This window comes from Miniopterus natalensis, chromosome 6 (genome assembly GCF_054644295.1).
Source record: "Miniopterus natalensis isolate mMinNat1 chromosome 6, mMinNat1.hap1, whole genome shotgun sequence".
Taxonomy (NCBI): Eukaryota; Metazoa; Chordata; class Mammalia; order Chiroptera; family Miniopteridae; genus Miniopterus; species Miniopterus natalensis.
In genome coordinates, this window is record NC_142086.1 from 56,467,618 (window position 1) to 56,488,452 (window position 20,835).

The window sequence follows — 20,835 nt, forward strand, 5'->3', positions numbered from 1 at the left end:
GTATGCCGCGGTCACCTCTGCTCCTGCTCACCCTGCTGGCTGTGGCCAGGCTTCGGCATGGCCTCTCCTGGGTTCATTCTGAGGAGGGAGCTCCTTCGAGGCACAGTAGCCTCCACGGGTGTGACCTGTATCCCTGGAGCCTCAGACTTTTCCCATTAGGCACCTCACTCCTCCAGGGCCATGTGCCCTTCTCCAGTTTTGGGAGTGGATGTCCTGTGGAGTTGTGGCTTGTGAAGTAGGGACTGAGCCTGCTTGAGTCCCCGGGTCTATGGGCCTTGATCACTTTGTGCTCTGCTCCGTAGGGCACACTTCGAGCCTCCTCCCGGCTCCATGACGAGCTTTTCCGAAGGATCCTTCGAAGCCCCATGAAGTTTTTTGACACTACCCCCACGGGGAGGATTCTCAACAGGTTTTCCAGAGACATGGATGAAGGTATTTCTCGCCACTGTGTCCTCCAGTCTTCTAGAGGACGTTCCCCGATAACGCAGGTCGACCAGCCTTACATTCTGAAAGCACTGTGGCTGCTGGTGTTTGTATCAGGAACATTTTCATTTTGCCATTTTCTCCAGGTTGCAACTTATATTTAGGCGAAGGACCCATCTGATTTTTCACCTTCTAAGTTTTCACTTGATCTAACCTGAAAACAAATTCAGAAGATTGAGTTAGTGTAAAGGCTTTGGATCAGGGGCATCTGAGGTTCCAAAACATATATTTATTTTAGGGGTAGTTCACTGCTTTCTGGACACGTACAGCCTCTGACAGGTTTTCTGAGTGCTGCATGGGCTGTGCCAGCACCAGAACTGAAATACTCCCCAGTGCCCAGACTATTAGTAATGCCACCTGCCATTTATTGAGGGCTTACTGGGTGCTGAATGTTCTACATGCCTTGTCCTGGTCCTCACAGCAGCCCTATGAGGTGGGTATTGTTTCACCCGTTGAATACATGAGAAAGCTGATGCCTAGAAAGGTTAAATAACTTGCCCAAGGTTGCGCAGCTATTAGACAACAGAGTGGGAATTGAGCCCAGGTCCTTTTGACCCCAGAGCTAATGTTTTTACTGCACTGTGCTGCCTAGAAGGAGTTCATTTCAGATGTTGATAAGCAGTGTAAAGCCATAGCCAGAGATAGTAAAGCCTCAAAACCATCACTGATACACAGAACTGATGCACGACATGATCCCATTTCTGCTAAACACACACACACACAAACTGAGAAAAGACTGAAATTTTTAAAAATCAGTAGTATCAATGTATCTGGGATTTGCATGAAAATACTCTAATCCCCTCCCCTCCAAAAAAAGGTAGCGGGGTTAGTAGCCAAAAAGGAGATGAGGAAATTGTTGATAATTGTTTGAGTTTCTATACTCTTTTGACTTTTGTGTATGTTTAAAAATTTCCATGATGAAAATTTTCTTAAATGTTAACAGCAGTTCATTGTTTTTGGTAGGAATAAAGATATGTGTACTCTTTTTTTGCATATTTATTTTCAAAATGTTTTACAACAAGCATATATTACTTTGTAAAGGGGGAAATGTTTAAAGGGTTTGGGCAGCATAGTGAACTGAAAAGAGGACATAGGGAAGAAAGAATACTTACATTTTCTTGGGACAAGGAAAATCAGAGCAGCCAGGTTTCTAGATTTTTCTTTGATCAGTCTGTTTAAAAGACAACACACAAATTTCAGATAGGATTTTGAGGAATATCTTTTTGTTTTCTGTTTAATTTTTGGTTCCATTTTTCCTGTTTGTGGATCCCCACAGCCTGACACATTTCTTTATGGTTTTCCCAGTCGATGTGCGCTTGCCCTTCCAGGCTGAGATGTTCATCCAAAATGTCATTCTGGTGTTCTTCTGTGTTGGGATGATCGCAGGGGTTTTCCCATGGTTCCTGGTGGCAGTGGCACCCCTCATCATCCTCTTTGCAGCTCTGCACATTGTGTCCAGGTAAAGAGGAAGGGTTCGTGTCTTCCAGGGCAGAGGATGGAGCCAGAGTTGCTGCCTGCCCTCTGACACAGAACTCATTCTCTCGCCAGGGTCCTGATTCGGGAGCTGAAGCGTCTGGACAATATCACGCAGTCGCCTTTCCTCTCTCACATCACATCCAGCATACAGGGCCTTGCCACCATCCACGCCTACAACAAGGGGCAGGAGTTTCTGCACAGGTTAGTGCTGAAGCAGGGCCAGAGGGCTCAAAGAGGAGCCAGCATCCCTGAATTGAGTCAGAGTCCAAGAGACCTTTCTTGGTCAGAATAGGGGATTATAAAGATCATCACTAGTGATTTAATTGTCTCTGATTAAAATTCACTTGCTTGGTGGACAAAAACACACATTTGGAGTCTATTGGCTTTTGGTCCTGAGTGACCGTATTTGATGAAGTTTTGTGGGTTTTTTTGAACAGTCAATGATAGTCATTGATATTAGACTGACATTTTATTTAGTAGTTAAATATTGTTTATATGAGACATTTATGTACCTAGATAGTCATTGTGGAGATTTATATTAACAAGAGATTGGAACTAACTTAAAGTCCTTCACAGAGGGCTGGTTAAAGGAGCTATGGTACATTCATTGAGTGGAATATTATGTGGCCCTTAAAAAACACAAGGGAGCTCTAAAGGCACTGATACCAAATGACTTGTAAAATATATTAGTGAAAGAACAAGGTACTGATGTGTGTGTGTGCTGTTCTCCCTTTTTTTTTTAATTTTAATTTTTTGTTAATCCTCACTCAAGGATATTTTTTCCATTGATTTTTAGAGAGAGGGAGGGAGGGGTGAGAGGGAGAGAGAGACATCAATGTGAGAGAGGCACATCGATTGGTTGCCTCCCGCATGTGCCCTGACCAGAGCCAGGGATCAGACCTGCAACCCTTTGGTACTTAGGCTGACGCTCTAACCATTGAGATCAGCAGCCAGGTCTATTCTCCCTTTTAAGTGTGTTTGTATATATAACATTTAGAATATCTCTGAAAGGATATACAGGAAACTAGTAGTTGTCGCTGGAGAGGGGAATGGAGCAGCTGAAGAATGGGCAGGAGAAAAACTGACTTTTCATGGTAAAACTTTTGTACCTTTTAAATAGTCTGTCCTATGCATATATTGTCTATTCCAAAAATTAAGTAATTAATTTATTTTTAAAAAATCTAGAGTAAAAAGATTAGGTTAGATAACTGAGAAAAATAACCTTAACTTTCAATGAAAAAGATTAAAATATACTGTGTGTGTGTGTGTGTGTGTGTGTGTGTGTATGTGTGTGTGTAAGTGCATTGAAAAAATGCTGGAAGGAAATGCAGCCAAATATTAACTCTGGTTTTAACTGGTAAGATTAAAACCTGGACTATTGCATTTTCCCCTTTTTTACATTTTTCAATTTTCTCTAAAGAGCACATATCTTATAAGGAAGAAATGTGATTTTTTTCTAAAGCAATGTACATTTGCCTGGAAAGACTTCCTGCTCCGGAGTCCTAGTTGTGTGTGGCACCTGAGCCTTCAGATGGGGTCTGATCTGCTCTCTAGGACCCCTCCTTCCTTGGGAAAGGTTGTCTACATTTTTTTTTTTTTTTTTTGCTATGATTTAGCTCCTGGCTGTTTGTTCTATGGCGTTGGGAACAGGTACCATTCTGCCCCAACGATAGTGTGTCAGCAAACAATTTCCACTTTACATATTCAGTCTGAGAGTTTCCTTTTCCTGGCCTTGGGCCATTTCTGCAGTTTGCCTTTGTAACCTCTCTTTCTTTGAGAAAATGACTCCTGACCTAAGACATTTTTCTGGCTTGAGCAGAGCGTCTTTATTTGGTCTCTTTCCCTCATGCTTTCCCTGTGCTGTTAAAGTTGATATTTCCCCCTAACATCTTTAATATGATTCTTTAAAAGGGTAAAACTGGAAAAACCCCATGTCCTCCTACGTGTGGAGCCTAGAATGCTCTGCACTCTTTAAGTTTCCATGTCATTCTCCTCATGATAAACAGGACGTTCTAAAGGCTTTGCCTGTCAGCTGTTCTGCCTTCCTCACAGGTACCAGGAGCTCCTGGATAACAACCAAAGCCCTTTCTTCCTGTTCACGTGTGCAATGCGGTGGCTGGCTGTGCGGCTCGACCTGATCAGCATTGCCCTGATCACCACCACTGGGCTGATGATCGTTCTCATGCACGGACATATTGCCCCGGCCTACGCAGGTCTCGCCATCTCCTACGCTGTCCAGGTCAGTCTCTGGGATGGGGGCATCACCGTCACTCTTTTTAGCCCTTCCTATGTTGACCTAGTAGAGACATGGTAGGGGCCTCTCCCCTAAGCCACCGTTTCACCTGTGACTCCTAGAGCGTCTCGAGGACTGCTTTGACCATAACCATCTGGACTTGGCTGGGAGGATGGGAAAGAGGTAGGAGTGGTATATAGGAATAAAGGGATTTAAGTCTGTTGCTGAATTCACCATCCTGTCATCTCTGGCCTCCTCATAGTCTTCTAAGAGACACTATATCCTCAGTATGCTTCTTATATGCATTTTGTTTTCAGGCTCCTGCTTTTCCCAACACTGTTCCACATGTAAAGCCTTCTGGTCCCTAGGGATGGTTTATGGTCTTTAGCTCAAAGAACAACTGGGAACTTGAGCTCTGACTAGGTATTTGAAGATGTTAAGGAATTATTAATTTTTTAGATATCATGGTATTGAATAATGGTGTTGTGTTTTTAAAGAGTTTATATTTTGGAGAGATACAAGCTGGAATATTTATGGATGAAATGATAGGATAGCTGGGATTTGCTGCCAAATAATACAGAAGGATGGGGTGGTATAAATGAAAACAGTAGGGTCTGTGAGTTGACAGTCTTTTAAGATGGATGTTTTTCACATGGGAGTTAATTATAATGTCCTCTTTCCTCTTGTATATGTTGACATTTTTCCATATTGGAAAGATAAATAAAGAAGTAGCCAAAGGAAACCTGAGAAGAGATATGTATCTTCACAGATTTTCTAAGGTGCCTGTCCATGCTGTGCAGACTTACTTGATTATTAGATGGGCAGTAACAGAATCCTCAGCCTGAAGTGCACAGAGGCTCTGCGAGCACTTTCTGCCCAGCCTTATTTCTCTTAGCTGACTTTCCTGGGAGCACTCCCACTAGCTGTTCACAGGTTGATGTGTATCTCCATTTGTTGTGACTGCCACAGCAGGTGCAGGTACAAGTATGAAGCCACAGATACGTGTTACTGGACATGTAAAGATAGATGGGAAGCCTTTGGATACAGGAAAGTTAGTGCCAGCAGTACCACAATGCCACCTGTGTTCACAGACAATTACAGATGATTGAGGGGTAATGGGCATTGTCTTAAATGTTTAGAGAATTCCTGGCTCAGTTCCTAAAACCAGCTGCTGTATGTGCCCAGCTCTTATGAATGAGGTGTGGTCCCCTAGATGAAGGAGGTTTTCTAGTGTTGGCCTGGCTTGTATTGATAATGAACTCTCTCTTGGATTTTTGCTTTCCGTTATCAGTTAACAGGGCTGTTCCAGTTTACCGTCAGACTGGCAACTGAGACAGAAGCTCGCTTCACCTCAGTGGAGAGGATCAACCACTACATCAAGGTCAGACTGCAACAGGCCTTGTACTGTGATCTCACCCCTCATGGAGGAGTTTTACCCTTTTACCACCTCGGGTGGATATGCAAGGAAATGGCATGTCTTCTCTGCCTTATCTCCAGGAGGCGTGGAATGGAAAAGTAGCATAACAGTTTCTAAATATATTTGTGAATCATGTGATTGAGAACTTACAGTCATCAATTAGTTTCCAAAATGTTCCAAAAGTTGTTGGTTCAGTTAAGCTGACTCACGTAACATTTTCTTACACTGTGTAAGACCATGCGTTGTTTTAAATTTTCTCCTGATTCACTTGTTCTTAACCAGAGATGGCCGTCATGACCCCCTGTGGTGCTTTAAGCAAAGACAAACATGGACCTCTCTATGGAGGTGATCCTGGTGCCATAGGTTTTGGATGGGGCCCTGGCTTCTGGAGTTTTAAAAGCTTCATAGCTAATTCTAAATTGCATTCATCGTTTAAAAACCAGATAATTTAGTTGATACTGAGACTACCTTGCTCTTCCCACCTTTCCTTAGTAACCCTGCAGTCTTGCCATAGGGCAGTGTCTTGCTCAGATCCCAATGGGAACTCTAAAAGCAATTTTCTGTAGAGAGAAGCAGAGTCGTGAGTAGTTAGGATTTTCAAATTTAACTCAGTTCTCAGGAGTTACCTATCTCATGAACTGCCAGGGACTTGATCGGCATTTATGTCGTTGTTTACATGGGAAGAGTACATTCCAAGTTCCAAATAATGACTTACAAGCATGGTGTTGGAAATGTACTCTTTTGGTTGGGAACTAGTGTGTTATGTAAACTGCATTTTCTAGCAGAGACATGCTTCACTGACTTGTTTTGACAGTGAACCTCATTAGTCATGGGATATTTCTGAAACTTACAAATGATTATTTTGGGAAAGAATGGCACATAGCCATCTAATATATCTGCTAATAGCTGTTCCTTATGTTTATACACTAGCCTCTTTGCCCAGTGCTCTGGTCTGTGGATGATACATGGGTGTATATATGAAAGTGTAGTGTTTGCTTTAATATCGCTGTTCGTGAGAGTCTCTCACTGGAGAGGTTGGGGTGGGTAGTCAGCTGTGGTACAGCATGAACCTTGCACAGACAGCCATATTTCTGAGGAATGGCTCCCCACTGCCAGTCCCCAACCTGGATGTCTGTCCCAACATGAACCCTTCCAGCTTGGAGTTTTAGGCTTCATTCCCCACCCCCCAGAGCACTACAGTCTTTGGCCTTTACTTCCCTATAAGGCTGTAAGGCCCATGGCTAGTTGCCAGAAAATTTTAAAACATTGCAAGATTTGACTGTTGATAACAAAAATGACAGGCAATTATATTAAACACAGGATTTTAAAGCTGGAATGGATTTCTATCTAATCCAGTCCCCACAACTTGTAGATGAGAAACTAAGACCTAGAGTGACAAAGTGATACATCCAGTCACACTGCTGTTAGTGGCAGAATTTGGATTAGAGTCTCTGTCTCCGGGAATGACTGAGACGTCAGAATGCCAGGATCTGATGACATGTTCAGTAAATGTTGTTACCTTTCTTTGAGTTTAGGCCAATGGTGGAATTTCACATGGTGGAGTCCTGTTTTGAGTGGAATATTTTCGGAGAATTCCAATACAAACTGCTGGGTTGAAGAGGAATAGAAGGCCTCGTGCCCCCCACCCTTGGCCTCCAAGGCAGTTTTGTGGAAGAATTCCTTGAGACAGGAGGCAGTTTGAAGGTCACTGCCCTGCCCAGCTGCTGCTTAGTAGTAGCCACTATAGACTCAGTAGCCATTGTACTCTGTCTCTGTCTCACATTTACTGCCAAGGGAATCTTTCACAGCCCGGGGCCAGGGCTACCGCTGTTTCTGGGTGTTGGCTATGCTTTTCCTGGTTTAACTTCTCAGTGACAAAGCCCCCAGAATCTGGGGTCAGTCTGAACTGGCCACTTCTGTCTCCCCAGACTCTCTCTCTGGAAGCACCTGCCAGAATTAAGAACAAGGCCCCCTCCCCCGATTGGCCCCAGGAAGGAGAGGTGACCTTTGAGAATGCGGAGATGAGATACCAAGAAAATCTGCCTCTGGTCCTGAAGAAAGTGTCCTTCACCATCAAACCCAAGGAGAAGATCGGCATTGTGGGGCGGACAGGATCAGGTAAGGACACTCCAGGGCCTCTCTGGAGAAACATTTGAACCTGTAGGAGCTAAGTTCGGGGCCCGTGATTGCTGCCTATTGACTGTCACTCTCATCCCTTCAAACCAGCCCCCTATAGATGAGTGACGAGTGTCTCAGGTCTCACTGAAACCACTTTTCTAGGACTTTTTTTCAACCCGGCTTTTCTAACACTTAGTGCTTTTTCTAACCATAAAAGTATACATTCTCACTGCAGAACACGTGGAACATATGGCAAATTACAAACGGGAAGCGCACCCGTAACTCCACTACCTGAAGATAATTACCGTTAACATTTTAGTGGATATCTTTCAGGTGCTTTCTATCAACAAATACGTTTACAAAAATGAGGTCATTTTACACTCACTGTTTCATGGCCTGCTTTCAAAACCACCAAATATTTTCCATGTCAGTTAATATTCTCCGACATGATTTCTATGCAGCATAGTATGAAATTCTATTTTATGGATCACCGCAACTTATATTTAATAAGCTCCAGTCACAGGGCATGGAGTTTGCTGTCAGTGTTGCACTTTCTGAAGAGCACAGCAGTGAGCATCTGTATTTCTATGCAGTCAGAGGACTCAAGGTCTCTGTGATATATTGCCTGTGTAGCCTCATGTTTATCAGAGGCTAACTTAGCTCTAAATAAGGAACTTGTGTTCCTTTGAAGACAGAAATTAGTTTCTTGTTCTGACATCAGTTGCAAAGAATGTCAGAATAGGCCTTCATTTTAGGCATTTTTACTTCACGCTTATTCTTAGACGTGTATTATATGTTCCCTCTTGGTTTCTAGGGTCAAGACTTCAGTAATTTATTAATTTCCCTCTTTCCTTCCTGAATAACATTTCAGAGATTGAGTCTTGTCTCCTTTTACCCTGTGTACCCTTGTATAAGAGGTCTCTCTGGGTGTGTTCTCATTAGCTTTCTGAGCTCCATGCTTCCTTGTCATCAAAACTCTTCTAGCTGTTTTTCTTGCCATTAAAAACAACAACCACAAAGCCTGGCATCTTTTCTGGCCAATTTACTTTAAAGAACCTGCCAGGGAGACAAGAAAAAGTCATTTCCTGCTCCCTGTGTGAAGGAATTATTTCATGTCAAAACAAGATACTGCCTCTAAGTATTTTGCGCTGGCAAGAGGATGCTCAGCCAGGGAGGACGACTATCCCCAGGGCTCTTACTCTGCTCTCTCCCTTAGACTCCCTGTAGTGCATTAGCTGCCAGGGGTGCCCTGCTCTCCTGAAAGCTCTGACTGATGTCCCTTCCTGTGATTTCCCTTTCACACTGAACTTTTCACCAAGACTTGATTAAACCATAAGTAGTGACAGAAGAGGAACAAACAAGAAAAATAAAACAATTATAAATAGCCTGGTTTACAAAGTCTAGACTCTAATCCTAATAGCTTCTTCCAAGGCTCCTAGACCCTGGCCCTGGGGTGGTTGTGAGGACTTTGTTGCCTTTTTTACCAGCACATTCTATCAGAGATTTATAGAACTATAGATTCAGAGAACTATAAAGTCTTCTAATCCAGGTGTTCCAAACCGAGACATCTTTTATTAAGGTGGAGCAACTTAACCTATTTATTTGAGCACCATTCCTTTCTTAGCTTGGATCTTAAACCACTGCCTTGGCACTGAGGGAGAATCCCTCTCCCCGTGTATCTGGGTAAGGGGACACTCACCATGACCCCCAATCCTGAATATAGCCAGTCAGTTTTAGGAGGAGAAGGCCTCCTTAAGAGCTGTCCTGCTACATGGGCTTGGGTTTCCCAACTCATTTCTGGATAATGGATGTGAGGAGTCCTGCCTTAGGAAGGTGGGCGTTTCTCTAGGTTCCCACTAAAAAACAGATATTGACAGCAGGGCTATGGCTGCAGACCCTGGGCCAAGACAGGATATTTGTACCCTCAATGACCACTAAATAGATGAATTCATGAGACTCTTGTGAGAGCATGGAGACAAGAAGAGGGTAGGCATCCTCCAGCCAAGGAAATGTGGTTTAACAGCTAAAATCCTATAGTTCTCAATTTAAACTAGGGGTGAGGAACCTTTTTTCTGCCAAGGGCCATTTGGATATTTATAACATAATTCCTGGGCCATACAAAATTATCAACTTAAAAATTAGCTATGAAGAAAGCTCCTAGATTATTGAATTTCGAGTCCTGCCTGTGGTTGCCTTGGTAGGACCAGAGCAAATGCCCACATTCCAGACATTCCCCACCTCGATAAACCATGGGTCTGAGCTGTAGAAAGGTAGATAGATAGCACTCTGTCAAACTCTTATTGGGGTGAGGGGGGCACTAAATGGAGCTTTTTAAGTGCTTATATGTTTTGACAGAGTAGTTTCAGTTCTGAGAATCTCTCCCAAGGAAATCATCTGAGGCAGGATTAAAGTTTGAGCAGTGACATATGCCATAAGGTTATTATAATAAATTTTCAATAAACTACACATCCAACGTTAGAGGACTGGATAAGGAAGAGTACATCCACATGATGGACTATATTGCAGCCACCAAGATTTTATCTCGACAAGTTAATAATATATGATTGCATGCTTGTCATGTCACGTTAAGCGGAAAAAGCGATTACAACATTGAGTCTCTGGTGTGCTCTCCCTCTGAGAAAAAGACTGAAAGGAAATGTGTCATAAATAACAGTAGTGATTATGACAGATTGATGTTATCTTCTTGAATTACTTATATAACTTAACATGAAGATTCAAGTAAGAAAAGCTGTTCTGCGTATCACCGTGACACTGAACTCATTGTTTTATCTGCCAAACCTGCCTTTCTCCCACAGTTCCCTGTCCTGGTGGAGTCACCTACAGCCACTCATTGACTTAGTCCAAAGCCTCCTTCCCTTGAGTATTTACCCAGTGCTTCTTCCATCCCCCAGCTGTTGCTGCAGCAATGGGAGGCCTTGTCTTGTTTCTCTCTCAGCTACATTAATGGGTCAGAAAAGAGAGAAAGCACCTTGTCCTCTGGCTTGCCCCTAGCTTCTTTCCATATGATCTCTGTTCTTCTCACTTTGCTGAGAAACCTGTTCCTAAGGTGAAAAGGAGGCATTTTTCCATTTTACTCTCATGAGAGTGTAATGGTCCTTCCCATTCCTTCTCAGGCTGAAGCCTTGTGATTTAAATGCATATGCTTGGTAGCTCAGGAAAGTTCATCATTTTTTATGTTTGTTTGTTTTTTCTGTTTCTGGCTATCATTTTACAATTTTCTAAGTTAATCTATTGAAATAATGATTGCATAGAAACAGAAAAATAGATGATTTTGCCGTGAGAATTAACCAGCTTTGTAAGTTGCTAATGAGCTACTTTTCTGCATGTCTCACTCATCAGGGAAGTCGTCCCTGGGGATGGCCCTCTTCCGCCTGGTGGAGTTATCTGGAGGCTGCATCAAGATTGATGGAGTGAGAATCAGTGACATCGGCCTCGCTGACCTCCGAAGCAAGCTCTCCATCATACCTCAGGAGCCAGTGCTGTTCAGTGGCACTGTCAGGTGAGGACCTACACACCCGTTGCTTTGTGTCTCATTTCAAGGCCAGGCGGGCATGTTAGAGCCTCCCTCTGGGACTGAGATCTAGTGACCTCCAATCTAGTGCTTTTCCCACGTGCTTCCCACTGCAGGGGTGTGGGGCAGCCCCACTGTGCAAGGCCCCTCATTAACAAAATGGGGCTCAGAGGCCTTGCAGCGTGGTGGTGAGGAACTCAGAGAGATTTGGGCCCAGATCTCTGCTCTGTGACTTTGGACAAGCTACTTGACCACTCCTAAACTTGTTTCTTCATTCATAAAATGGGGATATTATTAAGACCTGTTGTTGTTAAGATTGAATAAATTTGTACAAATCATACAAGCGCAGAGCCTAGCAAATGACGAGCATTCAATAAACGGTACCAGCCGTCCTCAGCCTCCGCATCCTCTGCCCTCCGCGCTCTTCTTTCTCCTTGGTGCACCCGAGTTGCAGTTCTGAGGCTGGTGGTAGCCACTGTCACTACTCATGTTCTCCCATTTCCCAGCATTTCTCCCACCTTTACTACTTGGGAGTGATGCCTCTCCCTGCAATCTGCCAGCATGCCAAAGATAAAATTCCTCTTCTTGACCCATTAAAATAGTAACTAAGAAGGAAATATATTGAATCCCATTTTCTTTCCTTATCATTTATCCTACCTTTAGCCTTATGCTTTGCCTCCTAAAAACAATGGGTTTCCATAATTTGTGTCTTTTCCTATTCAAGTTGCTTCTCTTTCTAAATAAAAACAGTTTTAATTATATGGTCAACCGAGATAGGACTTCTTTGTTTTTTTAATCACCCTAAAAGTAGTATTACCATTTCCTCTTTAATTTTTAGCAGTTTCCAAAAAAATCAGTACTAATATAATTTCAAATAACCATAGGTGGTGTTCACATTTGTCTTAAAAACTAGGTCCTCCGCCTCACCCCTTTTCTTTGGAAATGGCATTTAAACTCACTTATTCAGGGAGGTTTGGTAAATAAACTGAATTCTCAACTACTTCCTTGTAGGTTCAACATGCTTTCATGTGTTTATTTTGGCATTTCTCTGAAACACTAATGAATTTGGACAGCATAGACTGGATCTGTTGATGATAATAAGTCATTCCCTTTGGGTACTGAGATAACAAGGTCAAATAAGTTGTGCAAGAAGAGGATTAGAATTTATTGAAGATTCAGATCTAATATTAAGAAATTGAGAGGTATTGCCAAATCTGCTCTTCGTTCCTATAGATCTCTCTACTTTAAGATGCCATAGGAATACCTTTGAGAATAAAATTGGCCTTAAAATTTTTGGCTCAAGACAAAACCATATTTTTCTAGATTTTTTAAATCATTATTTGGAAGAGAGTTAGGAAATAAGGCATGCTAAATTTTAGATTTCCCTTGAATATGCTGCCACCAAGAGCCCTGTGTTTATTTGAGAATCTTACAGCATTTCATGTGGGTCTGGAATCAGGGGCTTCTAGAGTTCATGGTAAAGAACTGGCCTGCTGACGTGCGCAACTGGTGTTTGTAGAACGTCGTGGAAGCACAGCTTTTGTGGGAGTCAGGGCCATTTGTTACCAGCTCCAGAGACATGTTGCTGCTTGATAAGCAAGTTCAGTAGTTGGTGTGCTGATGCCCTGAGTTTAGTTCTTGAGCTCAGAGTGCTGCCTGGGCGTCAGCAGTGCAGACTTAGGAAATCATAAGTTTCATTTATGGCATCTGTAATTCTGGCTTTTTAAGTCAGTGGTAGACACTAAGGACAAATAAAATCCCAGACCTTCTGTCCTCCTTTACCCCCTCAGGTTTCTTATAGATCCCAAACAACATCCAGCTTTTGGAGTTCTTTTGCTTTTGTTAGAAAACCAGAAAGCCTAAGTAATGAGTTTCCCAAAGCAAGGGAAGGGTAGATCAGCTGTTTCCTCAGCTTCCTCCTAGAGACTCTGAATTTGGAGACTGTGTCTCCAGCACCATTAACCAGCCTTATGGGTGAGAACATCTCCTTAAGATACCAACATGCGGTTAAAACATATAAAGAACTCTTAGAGGGAAAACAGGGTGAGACCAAAATCAAACAGACAAAATTCAGAAAAAGTCACAAGATAAAAGTGTCTGAATTATTCTATATAAAAATACAATCTAAAGCATAGACCAGTCCATTTGGGGGCACACCCCTGCCTAGATTAGCCAGAATCTCAGTCCATTCCAGTAGCTGCATCCAGCCCTCCCTCATCCAGCTGGCTGGGTCTGAGCTGTAAGGCCTCTGTTTCTGTGGCCAGTCCCTTTCTTCTGCCTTTTGCCCTGAGAGTTGGCTCCAAGAAGAGAGGTCCCTTCTCATCCTGCCCTAAACACTTTTGCTGACCTTCCATCTTTCGTGGCCCTGGAAATACTTTCCTTTTCTTTCTCCAGGGTCTCAGGGAAACCTATCTCTTGCCTCTGCCCTAACCAGCCTCTGCTGGAGAGTTTCCTGTCCTTGCAGACTGTCTGCAGCCTGGTGTGGCTCATGGTTCACCTGCCCCTCAGTGAGACCTGCTGACTGCAGCTGTCATTAGAGTCTATCTCTGAGTTTCAGTCTCCTTTGTGGGGCGGGCACCTTCTCATCACCTGGAGCATCTCTGCCTGGCATCCATGTGTTAGCAAGAAGCAGTGTTCTCATTTCTTCCTACTCAGATGCCCTTTCTCCTTTTTGATCTGCCCATTAATTATTTTTACGTTTGAGGACTGTCTCTAGTTTTCAACTCACAGTCACAGGAACTGTAACTGAGTCCACAGGTAATTCATTCTGTTTTGGTTTATTTAGGGCCCAGACACCTTCAAACAAGCCTGTAGTACTCTAGATGGCATGGAAGATGCTCCAAATTTGCAGCAGGTTTTTAGAATCTGAAAGTCTTTCAGTTTTCAGTTCTCCCTGAGTTATTCTATTGCTTTAGGGAGCTCCCTTTTCCCTTTTTTTTTTTTTTTTGACAGTCTTAGTCCCTGTGGAACTGGTCAGGACTTGTTTTAAAGAAAAGGCAATGGTAGGCAGAGCAGGGATTTGAGCCCAGTTTTTCGGATCCTTTGTGTGTGCATACTCTCCCTCCACGCACTGCTCTTTGACTGTTATTACTGAAATACTTAAAAGTTGCAACATACTAATACCTCTTACTAGGAGTCAAATAACAGTAGGAGGAATAAGTTCTTTTATTTATACAAAGAGTAGTAGGTGGTGTACATGGGAGGCAACAATGAACAAGATCCAGACAGGGATCCTGGGCAGAGGATGCGGTGGGCAGAGAAACAAAGGTCCAGGGTGATGAGGGCCATAAGGGTGAGCATAGGGACACCTTATCCAGGTGGAGGCTAAGGAGACACTTCCTAAAGGTAGCATCTAAGCTGAGACCTGAAGCACAAGAAGGAATCATAGCCCAGGAGTAAAGCCAGGTGTTCCTGCAAGTGCTTTACCCACGTGAATGCAGGCCTCACACAGCCTTTTGAGGAGGTGCTCTATTCTCCCTGTCTTATGCATGAGGAGCTGGAATGTAGAGTAGTTAGACTAACTTACTACTACAGGCATCTCAGCTTCCACCTCTGGCTGGTTAGGGAATGAGCCATCTGTGACCTTAAGAGGTTTAAGCCCTTTTCCCGTGTGTGTTTAAACTTTTATCCCAGACAGTGTGGTCTCTTCCATGGTGGATCACTGAGGAATTCCTCTTGTGTTTCTTCCTAGGTCAAATTTGGATCCCTTCAGCCAGTACACTGAAGACCAGATTTGGGATGCACTAGAAAGGACACACATGAAAGAATGTGTAAGCAAAGAACCGAGGGCGAGCATTGCTGGAATTTCAAGGGTGAAGACATGGCAATGCTGTGGTCACTTCCCAGCCTGCTCGGGCTGCCTCTGTCAGCCTGGTCTGTCCCTCCACCTCCAGGATATCTGTGGAGGACTTTAAAGCAGGGCTTCCAAGGCATTCCAGAAAGGGCATAATAGTTGATATTTCCTGACCGCCCCCCCATAATCATACTGCCCTTTTTACTGTCTATTGATTGAGGAGATGTAAATGACAACCACTCAGAATTCAGTAGTGCTTTTAAATTAATTTCTATTTTATCAATCATAACAGTATAACATGCTTTTGAAGTATCTATATATGAGCAAAAGATATATCATTCATTGACTCTGCAAAAAGCATGCAGCGTGCACGTAGATTCACAGATCTCTTAGGGTGGTAGCTCAGCAGGCCCTTGCCAGGGCCACAGCCTACAGATGGGTTCCCCTCACCTGGCGGAGGGTATCCATGCCCCTGCTTAAGTGAAGCTCAGGGTCCCCTGCCCTAACTCAGCTAGATCACCTCTGCTTTTATCTCTTTTAGATTGAACTTCCTCAAATAGTTTCATTTTCAAAAAATGTTCACTTACAGTAAAAAAAGTTTGACAGCCACGGGCCTACAGAAATTTACTTTCCCCATCTCCTATTGTATGACCATATTTTTAGTGGCCCCAAAATTAGGGCCACTATCTGCCAGGATTTGGGGAAATGAAAATATTGGAATTTCTGGGACATTTTGAGAGTATGAGGCTAACAGAATAGTATGTTTGAAATAGGGGCTGTCCTAGAAAATGTGGGTCCTGGTCACGTGATCATCACCCCTATACGTTCTTTCTAGATGAGCCAGGTTCTCAGCTAGTAATTCCTTCTTCTATTTCAGAGTAATTTATCTTTGCCACTGGATTTTTGACAAAATGTAGGGTGTTTTGTTTTTCAAACTTTACCTTTTTACCCTTCTAATTTCTTTCTTTCTTCCCAGATTGCTCAGCTACCTCTGAAACTTGAATCTGAAGTGCTGGAGAATGGGGAGAACTTCTCAGTTGGGGAACGGCAACTCTTATGCATAGCAAGAGCCTTGCTCCGTCACTGTAAGGTACGGCAGTGTGGGGGGCCCTGGGGAAGGGGAGTGGTGGGAAAGAACAGGAAGGTGGAGAAGCAGCCTTTCCTTGTTGCTCTAGGTCCAAGGGCATTCCTGGCTCTGAGTCCAGTGGCCCTTTTTTTTAATCCTCACCTGAGGATATTTTTTCCATTGCTTTTCAGAGAGTGAAAGGGGGAGAGAGAGAGAAACATCAGTGTGAGAGAGACACACCCATTGGTTGCCTCCTGCATGCGCCCTGACCAGGACTGGTTATCGAGCCTGCAACCAAGATACATTCTCTTGGCTGGAATTGAACCCAGAACCCTTCAGTCCTTGGGCTGACGCTTCAACCACTGGGCCAAACTGGACAGGAGTCCCAGTGGAACTTTTTAAAAGAATGCCCATAGGTGTTTCTGAATTAACCTTGACACAATTTGGGTATATTGGCAGGATTTTTGTTTGTTTTTGTCTTTAACTTCCCTGAGCCTTCAGTTGCAAGTGCGACTTTTGTTTCTGGCCAGTGCGTAGTTGTAGTGCTAGATACCCTGGACTTAGAAGATTTTAAAACTGTGAGAAATATCCAGGTCATCAGATCCAGGCCCCTCCTTTTAGAAATGGGAAGAAGGGGGTCCAGAAAGGTGACTGTATGTGTTCAGGGTCAGAGCAAGTAGGGTGAGTATTTTGTTAGATGAGTATTATATGAATATCCTTTTGTTTATTGAAATCAAGGCAAACAGATAGATTTGATGTTATTTCAATTCTAAGCAAAATAGCATTTTTACATATGTGTGTACCTACTTAGAAAAAACAATATATGGTGTAAAATTCAAATGCTAAAATATATTTTAGTAAAACCTAAATTAACCAGAATGCTTAAGGAATGGGTTGGATCCTCTTTCTCCCCTCTTTCCCGGCAGATTCTGATTCTAGATGAAGCCACAGCTGCCATGGACACAGAGACAGACTTACTGATCCAAGAGACCGTCCGAGAAGCATTTGCCGACTGCACTATGCTGACGATTGCCCATCGCCTGCATACGGTCCTAGGCTCTGATAGGATTATGGTGCTGGCCCAGGGACAGGTACTGAGCCTTGAGGACCTGGGCATGGCATGTGGCCCTGTGTGGGAGGACTGGCTGATTGGCATCTGAGCGTGGTTCTGAGCATTCAGAAAAGCAGCCATAGCAGCTCTTGTCTGGTTGCTTTGGAGGGAGCTACAGCCCCCTCCCAACAAGGGACTGAGTTAGAGGCACTCTTGGGTTCTCTTTTTGCTTTACTACCTGTTCTTTTGTTGCTTGAAAACAGCAACACTCTGACTTAGGTCAGAGAGCAAGTTTAGTTAGTTCACATACACAAGTTCACATACACAAGAATTGCCCAAGGCACATTGAGACCAGCCACATGTGATGTTTGCTTTTTGCAATCATGTGGTGGTGCCAAACTTCATATCCTTCTATTCCAAGCTTTCCCACCACCTGGCCAGTTTGCCTTCATTTTCCTCTCTTTCCTTCAGGTGCTGTTAACTATAGACAATCTTGCATCCCCCTAAGCTTTTTTACCCCTGTGTCTTTACTCATACAGTTCCATCTACCTAAAATGCCCTTTCCTCTTGTTTCCTTTCCCATATATAGCTGCTTACAGCCTGCCTACCCCTCAAGGAAGCCAGTGTCTACCTATCCCCTCGTGGTATAGTGCCTGCTCTAGCGCCCGACGCCATGCCCTCATACGACCAGTCCGAAGGAAGGACACTTTCTCCTTAGGCCAGTCTCTATCGGGCAGGACAGCCTTTCCCAGAAGCACCCCAGGAGACTTCCCCTTACATCTCTTTGGCCAACATGTCCCATGCCTTTGCCCTGCAGAAGGGAGGCTGGGAAAGTATGTGGCATTGTCAGCCAGCACATCTTGCACTTTCCTACTGCAATATGATTTTCAATGACTGCACAGCCCTTACTCACTTCCTTTTATTAAAAAATTTTATTGGTTAATTTTGAGAGAGAGAGAAAGAAAGAAATTTCAATTTGTTGTTCCACTTATTTATGCATTCATTGGTTGATCCTTGTATGTGCCCTGACCGGAGACTGAACCCTCAACATTGATGTATCCAGATAACACTAACCAACTGAGATACCCAGCCAGGGCTCTTACTTCCTTTTTTTGTTTTTTTTCTGCCAACTAGGTCTCCTGAGCTGCTCCTTTTCTGTCTTTAGGTTTAGGTCAGCTTGCATAACAAAGATGGCATTTGCCTGCTATGTCTTTGACCTGAGCTGCAATGTTTTCCCCTGCAGCTTGTAATATCTTGCCGATTGATTCCTTCATAACTAAAGCTGAAAGAATTAGGTGAAGGGGGTTTAGAGGTCTTTCTCTCTAACCTTTCTCCTTTCCCCTGGTTAGTTTTTTAAAAAAGGAGCTCATTTGGGCATGGCAGAGCTAGTCAAATTATCACCCTGATCCCATCCTCAGGGGGGCTTTTGGGCTTGCCCCCCTTCCTGAGCAGTGAGTCCTCTAAAGCACCCCGAGTGTCCCCGAGTCCCGTTCTGAGTGTCCCTATCTCCTTCCTTTGCAGGTGGTGGAGTTTGACACCCCATCGGTCCTTCTGTCCAATGACAGCTCCCGGTTCTATGCCATGTTTGCTGCTACAGAGAACAAGATCGCTGTCAAGGGCTAACTCCTCCCGCCGCCGGCGTCTCTTTCCTTCGGAGCATCGCCATTCCCTGCCCCAGGCGGGCACTCTTTCTGTCCTGCCGAAACCTTGCCTTTCCCGATTTTATCTTTCACACAGCAGTTCAGGATTGGCTTGTGTGTTTCACTTTTAGGGAGAGTCCTATTTTGATTATTGTATTTATTCCATATTCACATAAACAAAATTTAGTTTTTGTTCTTAATTGCACTCTAAAAAGGTTCAGGGAACCATTATTATAAATGTATCAGAGGCCTATAATGAAGCTTTATACGTGTAGCTATATCTCTATATAATTCTGTACATAGCCTATATTTACAGTGAAAATGTAAGCTGTTTATTTTATATTAAAATAAGCACTGTGCTGATAACAGTGCAGATTCCTTTCTATCGTTTTTGTACAGTTTGCTGCACTGGAGATCTGGTTTTGCTATTAGACGATAGGAAGGGTAGCATATTGTTCTTTGCTAGCTGGTTGTTTCACAGCGCCAGGTTTTCTGGGTGTCCAAAAACGAAGACGTGTGGCAATAGTGGGCCCTCCAGCGGCCCCCTCTGCCGCCTCCCCACCACCACTCCGGGACGGGGGGAGTAGAGGGGGCCCGCTGGCGGCCATGCAGAGCGCCGTGAATTCTCAGGGCTCCTGCTTTCTGTCCTGGTGTCACCTCCCTGTTTCTGTCAGGAGAGCAGTGGGGCAAAGCCCCAGACCCCTTTCTACTCCCTCGGTCAGGAATGAGAATTGCAGAAACATTCCTTGGTGAGAGGGAGTTTCTTTCCTGCCTTCCCCTTTTTGCTGTTGTTTCTAAATGAGAATCATGTCTCTTCACAGAGTGTCCCCACTGCCTCAGGTTCCTAATGCTGGCCACTGAGCAGAGCTCTCCGGCCCCCAGACCTGTTGGTTCCAAACCCTGGGGCTGACCGCTGCTTTTCCCAGTGGTACTTTTTCCTTTGCCTGGTCCCACACCTCCACAGTTCAGTGACAGGGTTCAGGATTTTGTGGGTCTGTTTTCTTTTCTCACTGCAGTTGTCGCACAGTCTCTTTCTCTCTCCAAAGTCTGCGACTTTAAGCAGCTCTTGCTAATCAGTGTCTCACACTGGTGTAGAAGTTTTTTGTACTGTAAAGAGACCTACCTCAGGTTGCTGATTGCTGTGTGGTTCAGTGTGTTTCTGCAAACCCCCTTTGTGCTGTGGGGCCGGTAGCTCAGGTGGGCGTGGTCGCTGCTGTCATCAGTTGAATGGTCAGCGTTGCATGTCGTGACCAACTAGACATTCTGTCGCCTTAGCATGTTTGCTGAACACCTTGTGGAAGCAAAAATCTGAAAAAGTGAATAAAATTATTTTGGATTTTGTAAAACTCTTGGTGTATAAAATAGTTCTCTGGGAAGGGAGCAAGATTTCTTTGAATGACTTTGGGATGCCAGAGCCTGGCTCTGAATATCCAGTGATGGTATTACACCTGAGAAGGGCCAGGAACAGAGCTGGCTGGTTGCAGGGGGCGTGGGGCCCAGTATGCCTGACATTGTCTGTGGTGGGCCCTGGTCCCTACGCCTGTGTCACCAAATAAAGCTGTGCCACCAATAAGAGTTTTGAGCGTGAGCAGGGTGAATGCTTATGGCAAGGTGGGTGGTTGTGGTGAAATATATTTCAAATGAACAGTTTGTTGAGGGTTCTCAGCAATTCAAACAATATAATTGCCCTTTCAGCCAATTCATTCAGCTCACCTCACTGAGAATTAAGTACCCATTCAAAAGGGTAATCACTCCAGAGTTTCTCACTATATTGTATTGAATGCAGCCAAGAAAGCTTTTAAACTAATTGGTACTAGTTCTGCCTACCATTAACGGAAATCATACCTTAAACCCAGCCTTTTTTGAAACTACTGTCTTGAAAACACAGGAGCTTGGCTCTAAACATTTTGTTCCATATTTTGAGTGCTCAGGAGCCACTTGTGGCCTGTGGCTACTGTATTGGACAGCACGGATGTAGCACATTCCTATCATTGAGGAAGTCCTGTTGTATAGCACTGATGTAAAC

At 43.9% G+C, this 20,835-nt stretch overlaps 1 protein-coding gene across 1 annotated transcript in view; it reads left to right on the top strand.

Annotated features, from left to right (window-relative positions):
• The window catches only part of ABCC5 (ATP binding cassette subfamily C member 5), a 72,809-nt gene extending 53,617 nt beyond the window's left edge, over positions 1-19,192 (top strand). The window contains exons 20-30 of the mRNA XM_016218062.2: positions 303-432; positions 1,789-1,942; positions 2,032-2,160; positions 4,012-4,198; positions 5,484-5,573; positions 7,538-7,727; positions 11,088-11,247; positions 14,951-15,029; positions 16,029-16,142; positions 17,045-17,209; positions 18,691-19,192. Of these exons, the coding sequence (XP_016073548.2) occupies positions 303-432; positions 1,789-1,942; positions 2,032-2,160; positions 4,012-4,198; positions 5,484-5,573; positions 7,538-7,727; positions 11,088-11,247; positions 14,951-15,029; positions 16,029-16,142; positions 17,045-17,209; positions 18,691-18,792 (1,500 nt within the window). The 3' untranslated portion in view covers positions 18,793-19,192. The remainder of the gene's footprint in view (positions 1-302; positions 433-1,788; positions 1,943-2,031; positions 2,161-4,011; positions 4,199-5,483; positions 5,574-7,537; positions 7,728-11,087; positions 11,248-14,950; positions 15,030-16,028; positions 16,143-17,044; positions 17,210-18,690) is intronic.
• The last annotated feature ends 1,643 nt before the right edge of the window (positions 19,193-20,835 follow it).